The sequence below is a fragment of the Phyllobates terribilis genome, unplaced genomic scaffold (genome assembly GCF_046119375.1).
Source record: "Phyllobates terribilis strain yellow unplaced genomic scaffold, ASM4611937v1 Scaffold_5__5_contigs__length_657084704, whole genome shotgun sequence".
Taxonomy (NCBI): Eukaryota; Metazoa; Chordata; class Amphibia; order Anura; family Dendrobatidae; genus Phyllobates; species Phyllobates terribilis.
In genome coordinates, this window is record NW_027362765.1 from 395,527,603 (window position 1) to 395,538,028 (window position 10,426).

Here is a 10,426-nt window from a genome sequence, read left to right on the forward strand (position 1 = left end):
TGTTGAAAAATAAATGATGGTCCAACTAAACGCAAACCGGATGGAATAGCATGCCGCTGCAAGATGCTTTGGTAGCCATGCTGGTTCAGTATGCCTTCAATTTTGAATAAATCCCCAACAGTGTCACCAGCAAAGCACCCCCACACCATCACACCTCCTCCTCCATGCTTCACAGTGGGAACCAGGCATGTAGAGTCCATCCGTTCACCTTTTCTACATCGCACAAAGACACGGTGGTTGGAACCAAAGATCTCAAATTTGGACTCATCAGACCAAAGCACAGATTTCCACTGGTCTAATGTCCATTCCTTGTGTTCTTTAGCCCAAACAAGTCTCTTCTTCTTGTTGCCTGTCCTTAGCAGTGGTTTCCTTGCAGCTATTTTACCATGAAGGCCTGCTGCACAAAGTCTCCTCTTAGCAGTTGTTGTAGAGATATGTCTGCTTCTAGAACTCTGTGTGGCATTGACCTGGTCTCTAATCTGAGCTGCTGTTAACCTGCGATTTCTGAGGCTGGTGACTCGGATAAACTTATCCTCAGAAGCAGAGGTGACTCTTAGTCTTCCTTTCCTGGGGCGGTCCTCATGTAAGCCAGTTTCTTTGTAACGCTTGATGGTTTTTGCAACTACACTTGGGGACACTTTCAAAGTTTTCCCAATTTTTCGGACTGACTGACCTTCATTTCTTAAAGTAATGATGGCCACTCGTTTTTCTTTGCTTAGCTGCTTTTTTCTTGCCATAATACAAATTCTAACAGTCTATTCAGTAGGACTATCAGCTGTGTATCCACCAGACTTCTGCACAACACAACTGATGGTCCCAACCCCATTTGTAAGGCAAGAAATCCCACTTATTAAACCTGACAGGGCACACCTGTGAAGTGAAAACCATTTCCGGTGACTACCTCTTGAAGCTCATCAAGAGAATGCCAAGAGTGTGCAAAGCAGTCATCAAAGCCAAAGGTGGCTACTTTGAATAACCTAGAATATAAGACATATTTTCAGTTGTTTCACACTTTTTTTGTTAAGTATATATAGTTCCACATGTGTTAATTCATAGTTTTGATGTCTTCAGTGTGAATGTACAATTTTAATAGTCATGAAAATACAGAAAAATCTTTAAATGAGGTGTGTCCAAACTTTTGGTCTGTACTGTATATATTCATGCATGGATGGGGAGGATACAGGAATGGAGGATACATACACAGTGGGAACGGAAAGTGTTCAGACCCCTTTAAATTTTTCACTCTTTGTTTCATTGCAGCCATTTGGTAAATTCTAAAAAGTTAATTTTTTTCTCATTAAAGTACACTCTGCACCCCATCTTGACTGAAAAAAAAACAGAAATGAAGAAATTTATGCAAATTTATTAAAAAAGAAAAACTGAAATATCACATGGTCATAAGTATTCAGACCCTTTGCTCAGTATTGAGTAGAAGCCCCCTTTTGAGCTAGTACAGCCATGAGTCTTCTTGGGAATGATGCGACAAGTTTTTCACACCTGGATTTGGGGATCCTCGGCCATTCTTCCTTACAGATCCTCTCCAGTTCCGTCAGGTTGGATGGTGAACGTTGATGGACAGCCATTTTCAGGTTCCTCCAGAGATGCTCAATTGGGTTTAGGTCAGGGCTCTGGCTGGGCCAGTCAAGAATGGTCACAGAGTTGTTCTGAAGTCACTCCTTTGTTATTTTAGCTGTGTGCTTAGGGTCATTGTCTTGTTGAAAGGTGAACCTTCGGCCAAGTCTGAGGTCCAGAGCACTCTAGAAGAGGTTTTCATCCAGGAGATCTCTGTAGTTGGCCGTATTCATGTTTCCTTCAATTGCAACCAGTCATCCTGTCCCTGCAGCTGAAAAACACACCCATAGCATGATGCTGCCACCACCATGTTTGACTGTTGGGATTGTATTGGGCAGGTGATGAGCAGTGCCTGGTTTTCTCCACACATACCGCTTAGAATTATCACCAAAAAGTTCTATCTTCATCTCATCAGACCAGAGAATCTTATTTCTCATAGTCTGGGAGTCCTTCATGTGTTTTTGAGCAAACTCTATGCAGGCTTTTATATGTCGTGCACTGAGGAGAGGCTTCCGTCAGGCCACTCTGCCATTAACACATGACAGGTGGAGGGCTGCAGTGATAGTTGACTTTGTGTAACTTTCTCTCATCTCCCTACTGCATCTCTGGAGCTCAGCCACAGTGATCTTGGGGTTCTTCTTTACCTCTCTCACCAAGGCTCTTCTCCCACAATTGATTGCTCAGTTTGGCTGGACGGTCAGGTCTAGGAAGACTTCTGGTGGTGCCAAACTTCTTCCATTTAAGGATTATGGAGGCCACTGTGTTCTTAGGAACCTTGAGTAATGCAGAAATTCTTTTGTAACCTTGGACTGATCTGTGCCTTGCCACAATTCTGTCTCTGAGCTCCTTGGGCAGTTCCTTTGAGCTCATGATTTTCATTTGGTCTGACATGCACTGTGAGCTGTGAGGTCTTATATACACAGGTGTGTGCCTTCCCAAATCAAGTCCTATCAGTTTACTTAAATACAGCTGGACTTCAATGAAGGAGTAGAACCATCACAAGGAGGATCACAAGGAAATGGACAGCATGTGACTTAAATATGAGTGTCTGAGCAAAGGGTCTGAATACTTATGACCATGTGATATTTCAGTTTTTCTTTTTTAATAAATTTGCAAAAATTTCTACATTTGTTTTTTTTTTCAGTCAAGATGGGGTGCAGAGTGTACTTTAATGAGAAAAAAAATGAACTTTTTAGAATTTACCAAATGGCTGCAATGAAACAAAGAGTGAAAAATTTAAAGGGGTCTGAATACTTTCCGTACCCACTGTACATTCATGCATAGAGGGGATGATACAGGAATGGAGGATACATATATATTCATGCATGGAGGGGAGGATACAGGAATGGAGGATACATATATATTCATGCATGGAGGGGAGGATACAGGAATGGAGGATACATATATATTCATGCATGGAGGGGAGGATACAGGAATGGAGGATACATATATATTCATGCATGGAGGGGAGGATAAATGAATGGAGGATACATATATATTCATGCATGGAGGGGAGGATACAGGAATGGAGGATACATATATACATTCATGCATGGAGGGGAGGATAAATGAATGGAGGATACATATATATTCATGCATGGAGGGGAGGATACAGGAATGGAGGATACATATATATTCATGCATGGAGGGGAGGATACAGGAATGGAGGATACATATATATTCATGCATGGAGGGGAGGATACAGGAATGGAGGATACATATATACATTCATGCATGGAGGGGAGGATAAACGAATGGAGGACACATATATATTCATGCATGGAGGGGAGGATACAGGAATGGAGGATACATATATACTCATGCATGGAGGGGAGGATACATATATATTCATGCACGGAGGGGAGGATACAGGAATGGAGGATACATATATACTCATGCATGGAGGGGAGGATACATATATATTCATGCACGGACGGGAGGATACAGGAATGGAGGATACATATATATTCATGCATGGGGGGGGATAAATGAATGGAGGATACATATATATTCATGCATGGAGGGAAGAATACAGGAATGGAGGATACATATATATTCATGCATGGAGGGGAGGATAAATGAATGGAGGATACATATATATTCATGCATGGAGGGGAGGATACAGGAATGGAGGATACATATATATTCATGCATGGAGGGGAGGATACAGGAATGGAGGATACATATATATTCATGCATGGAGGGGAGGATACAGGAATGGAGGATACATATATACATTCATGCATGGAGGGGAGGATAAATGAATGGAGGATACATATATATTCATGCATGGAGGGGAGGATACAGGAATGGAGGATACATATATACATTCATGCATGGAGGGGAGGATACAGGAATGGAGGATACATATATACTCATGCATGGAGGGGAGGATACATATATATTCATGCACGGAGGGGAGGATACAGGAATGGAGGATACATATATATTCATGCATGGAGGGGAGGATAAATGAATGGAGGATACATATATATTCATGCATGGAGGGGAGGATACAGGAATGGAGGATACATATATACTCATGCATGGAGGGGAGGATACATATATATTCATGCACGGAGGGGAGGATACAGGAATGGAGGATACATATATACTCATGCATGGAGGGGAGGATACATATATATTCATGCACGGACGGGAGGATACAGGAATGGAGGATACATATATATTCATGCATGGGGGGGGGATAAATGAATGGAGGATACATATATATTCATGCATGGAGGGAAGAATACAGGAATGGAGGATACATATATATTCATGCATGGAGGGGAGGATAAATGAATGGAGGATACATATATATTCATGCATGGAGGGGAGGATACAGGAATGGAGGATACATATATATTCATGCATGGAGGGGAGGATACAGGAATGGAGGATACATATATATTCATGCATGGAGGGGAGGATACAGGAATGGAGGATACATATATACATTCATGCATGGAGGGGAGGATACAGGAATGGAGGATACATATATACTCATGCATGGAGGGGAGGATACATATATATTCATGCACGGAGGGGAGGATACAGGAATGGAGGATACATATATATTCATGCATGGAGGGGAGGATAAATGAATGGAGGATACATATATACTCATGCATGGTGTAGAGGAGGATGTAATTTTAAGTGACCTCCAATGGGATAGACAGAAAACTCCAGTCAATGTCATAAAGAATCATTAGCATTGATGGCAATAGTGAAATTATGTAGAAACAATAACTTATTTTTAGTTTTTGATTGGGGTGCACCTGATAAGGAGGAGGCCCCTAGTGTAAGCCCTGCCTGCCCCCTGCCCCCTGCCTGCCCCCTGCCTCCTGCCCCCTGCAGGCTCTGGGCCACTGTCAGAGCCCTGGCTTCCTGATATCTGAGTCCATCCCAGCATTACATTACAGCAGCCTGCAGGGGGTTTCTCTGTCCTCCCAGCACAGGGGAGGGGATCTGTATCTGCACATTCTGCACCAGTCTCCTCCAGCTACAGGCAAATTGTGGATCGTACCAGCACAGACTGTTGGATGTATGAATGCCCGACCATGTCGCACAGAAGTGTCAATCCCACATCGTTTTCAATCCGGGATATATTAAATATGAGCTGCACTAATTGCAGCAAGGATAAGAGATCAGACTGTGAGGATCCGGCGCAGGATGAGTCTTCAGAGCAGCCCCCGGCAGAGACTGATGCAGAAAACTGCTATCCTGGAGAAAAATCTTCCGACTTGTCGGCGGCCGATACTGCAAGCGATCAGGGCAAACAAAGTCGAGAGGATTCAAGATGGTATAGCGACCAAGAGCCACAGTCAGACGGTGCGTCATTCCCACTATCCCTCATGTAGAGCATTGTGGATTGAATATTTATAGTATCTGCTAAGAAAAGAAACGAAAAACCAGGGTAGCCGATAATGTGCCGATTATATCCGATATTTTTTCAACATATCATAATAACTGTAGATACATCTAGATAAATGGGGTGACACAACATTCCTGATAGTGATCTGTAGAAATATCGAAATATGTAGGGAAAACTCTATGGGATCCAGAGAAAGTGAACGTAACGAAGTGAACTCCTAGTGTTATAGGAATAAAGCCCGAACTAGGACTAAACGAATCCTGCATTGTCCAAACCAGAACAACTATGGAAATCAATAGATTACGAATATGTTATTTGTAGAATAGATAGATAATAGATAGATAGATAGATAGATAGATAATAGATAGATAGATAGATAGATAGATAGATAGATAGATAGCAAAAATGAAGGCATCACACCAATTGAAAAAGTGTTTTGAGATGAGAACCTTTACGTTTTTTTTGTTCGATTAATAGATAATAGATACATAGATAATAAATACATGATAGTTACATAGGTTGAAAAAAAGACCTAGTTCAATTTCAACCTTTCTCTACCAGTTATGAATAATTTGTCACTAAATGATCTATAACCCACAATAATAGATCAGATAGAAAGAATAAATAATGTTATAGAAATTTGCAAATGACAACTACATAATTACTGGGGGTTTGTAAGTACTATTGTGTATGTGAATTTTTAGATTACAATTATTATTGGGTACAAATAGATAGATAGATAGATAGATAGATAGATAGATAGATAGATAGAGATATACAGATGGAAAGATAGATAGATAGATAGATAGTGAATGAAAATAAAAAGAGAAAAAGCAGCACCAGAAATTTGGATGCAAGACCTTCCAGGTACAGTATATACCAGTCCGCAATACAACAAAAAAAGATGGAAGCAGCACAACATGGAGTGCTGTTTCCATCTTTTTTTGTTAGCTAGATAGATAGAGTTAAGATAATTAACTATATATATAAAAAACCCACAATCATTTCTATTTCTCAATGTACATACATATTTTTTTGTTTATAGATCTAGTCTATTAATTTATCTTTCTAAAGAGATCTATTATCTATTTATTTATCTAGCTCATATCTATCTGTCTATTATCTATTTTATCTATCTATATATCTCCTATCTATATATCCTTCTTTCTATCTATCATTATATCCTTCTTTCTATCTATCTATCTATCTATCTATCTATCTAGCGCTCTACCTATATCATCTATTTATCGCTCTCTCTGTATCTATCTATTTATTATCTATCTATCCATCCATCTATCTCCTATCTATCTATCTATCTATCTATTATCTATCTATCTATCTCTCTCTGTATCTATCATTCTATCTATCTATCTCTGTATCTATCATTCTATCCATCTATCTATCTATCTATCTATCTATCTATCTATCATCTATCTATCCCTATATCTATTCATCTATCTATCTATTATCTATCTATCTATCTCCTATCTATCTATCTCTCTCTGTATCTATCATTCTATCTATCTATCATTCTATCTATCTATCTATCTATCTATCTATCATCTATCTATCTATCTATCTATCCCTATATCTATTCATCTATCTATCTATTATCTATCTATCTCTCTCTGTATCTATCATTCTATCTATCTATCATTCTATCTATCTATCTCTCTCTCTCTGTATCTATCTATCTATCTCTATCTATTATCTATCTATCTATCTCTGTATCTATCATTCTATCTATCTATCTATCTATCTATCTGTCTGTCTATCTATCTATCTATCTATCTCTGTATCTATCATTCTATATCTATCTATCTATCTATCTATCTATCTATCTATCTATCTATCTATCTATCTATCTATCTATCTATCTGTCTAGGTCAGTTCTATATTACTCTATATTACTGTATGTGATGCTCCTTTCCTCTGCAGGAGATTGCCCCGATCTGTGTGTGGGGCACAAGCTGGAGGATGAGCAGAGGTCGGGGAAGAAGAGGACCCGGGCAGCCTTCTCCCATGCCCAGGTCTATGAGCTGGAGAGGAGGTTCAGTCTGCAGAGATATCTTTCTGGCCCTGAGAGGGCAGATCTGGCTGCAGCCCTAAAACTTACAGAAACCCAAATCAAAATCTGGTTCCAGAACAGGAGATACAAGACCAAGAGGAAGCTGATGGCCAAGCAGCAGGGGGTGAGACCCCAGGAGACCCCGGCCAAGCAGGTGGCGGTCAGGGTGCTGGTGAAGGATGACCAGAGACAATACTGCCCAGAGAATGCCATCTGCCCCTCTCTGCTGTCGTTGTACCAGGCATACCAGTATTACCCCTTTATATATCGCCTGCCTGCCTGGTCCCCCCACATCTAACACCCCGGGGGCTAAGGAAAGAGACATTACAGCCCTGTGCAGAACCAACCACCCAAACTGTGTGACCTGGAGAAGCTACAAACACCCATCCAGGTCTCATGTAACAGCAGCCAACGAGGACCAGGACCCGAGGCTTTCCTGCCCTGTGTATTACCGCTACTGTGGAACTACAAGTCCCAGAAAGGTTTCCCATCCATACAAAGGTTGCTGAGTCACATGGTGGGGATGGGGGGCTGCCTCTGTAGGTTTTCAAGAATTGGTTTAACCCTGTATCTTCTAAATACGGCATAACAGAGACAAATGCTCATCACAAGATCTCTGCAGGACTACAACCTCCAGCATGTCCTGACAGCCACAGAGAGCTGTCATTTATCAGCAGTAAAATGGTGGACACAGGTTGCATATTCCTTTCTTCCAATAGGCAGCATTATAAAGTCCTCAGCAGAAAATCCATATTAGATCCATAAACAGGGATATCCTTATCATTTCCAGTGGAATCCACGGCGGTATCCATGATTTTATATATATATATATATATATATATATATATATATATATATATACATGGCTGTCACTCATATCAGGGGTGTCAACAGGGGTATCCCTACTATGTACAAAGCTGCCAATGTTTATGCTGGATTATTAATGTCACAGGGATACTCATATTATATGCAGAGGTGGTCCATATGATTAGTAGATGCACATATATATCTATCTATATATATATATATATATATATATATATATATATATATATATATATTAATGTTACATAAAGATGTCCTCGGGATTGGATTTATACAGGGAGCGTTCATGTGATATACAGGAGTATCGGTATTAGGGGAGCATATATACATATATATATACATATATATATATATATATATATATATATAGATACAGTATATATATATATATATATATATAAATATATATGTATGTATATGTGATTTATGGAGGGGTCATATTCAGAGGTGCTCATCTCATATACAGTTCTGTCCATGTTATATACAAGGATGCCCATGGTATATACATATATTTAAAGGGGTGTTCAGGATTTATACAGGGAAGTGTAGGAGTGCATATCTGATTAGGAGGTGCACATGTATAGCGATATTAATGTTACATACAGGAGTGCTCAGGATGTATACAGGGAGCGTCCATGTGATATACAGGGGTATCTCTCTATGTTATATACAAAAATGTCCTTATTGTGTATAGGGAGGTCAATATTACAGAATGAGATGTCCATGCTATATTACATGATTACATGCCAGGGTTTCTATGTCCTACATCCAGTTCTGCTGGCGGCTGTATTTGGTTTGTAAATATCTGTGTGAATTTTCTAAATTAGAAAATCTCTAATGATAATAATAATAATATTCTGATAATTAATTTTTTTGTAGCATTTGTTTGAAGTTGGGATTTTACCCTCATTTGTAGGAATAGCTCTGACTGTGAACTGTTATCTGTGATCTGGTGGATTCCCATCAGGAGATCGCTCTGCACTTATATGTTTACTGTAAATATCGCGATTTATTGTGTTAGATCCACTGAACATGACTGTAATTTATTAGTAAATAAAAAGTGTCGCTTTGTAATCCTATGGGATTTGTAAATCTGTTCACTTCTTTATTGATTTATCGGATTATAAGGGCAAACTTCCAAGATAAATAAATAAATAAGGTTTAGAGACAGATAGATAATAGACAGATAATATATAGATAGATAATACACAGATAATAGATAGATAATAGCCAGATAATAGATAGATGATAATGATATATAGATAAATAGATTCATAGCTATAAGAAAGTTATATAGATAAACGATATACAGATAGATAAATAAATGGAAGGATAGATGACATGCATAGCTAGAAAGAGATCTATAGATATATTGCAATTTCAATGTAAATAAAAGTATAAAAAACAAATACTAAAATATTACCCTATCAGAAGCGATAATTATATAGTTGCCTTATGCCAAATCGTATCACTCATTTTATTAATTACAGCTATAATATGCAGTACAGAAATGTTCCCAATACAATAAATTGCCTTAAATGAATAATATACAATTAAAGTGTCATCCTATTTAAGAAACTGTTGGCAGTCAATTGGACTTTAACTAAAAAGAAAACAAACAAAACATTCGTTTCTATTAGTACAGTATAATCAATTGTAAGCAAAATATTTAAAGAGTAGAAATGAATAAATACATACAAATCAATTAATAAAAATGATAGTAATATACCAAATCACTGTTGAAAGCTATAAACATGAATAAATAATTAATCAGTATTAAATGCTAAATAACTTTATTATTTGAGCTTACACTATGAAAATGATTGGATTGATTAAATGAATAAATAATTCCAGAGAAACAGGAAACAATAATGATTATTTAAGAAGAGTAATGAATATGAATAAATAAACTGATTATAAACATAAAAATAATCTTAAAATAATACTCATCATGATTACATTTAGATTATTATATGCACTGTATAAATGCAGTAAAATATAATACAATTCTAAACAATAATATATAAATTAATATTTCGTTTTGTTATGACTTCATAGTGTTCTGGACATTTTTTTTTTCTAAA

At 38.1% G+C, this 10,426-nt stretch overlaps 1 protein-coding gene across 1 annotated transcript; it reads left to right on the top strand.

The window, feature by feature from the left end:
* The first annotated feature begins 4,977 nt into the window (after positions 1–4,977).
* Positions 4,978–8,578, top strand: LOC141271224 (homeobox protein zampogna-like). The gene is made up of 2 exons (XM_073681341.1): positions 4,978–5,406; positions 7,388–8,578. The coding sequence occupies exons 1-2, from the start codon at positions 5,118–5,120 to the stop codon at positions 7,813–7,815; spliced, it is 717 nt and encodes a 238-aa protein (XP_073537442.1). The 5' UTR covers positions 4,978–5,117; the 3' UTR covers positions 7,816–8,578.
* The last annotated feature ends 1,848 nt before the right edge of the window (positions 8,579–10,426 follow it).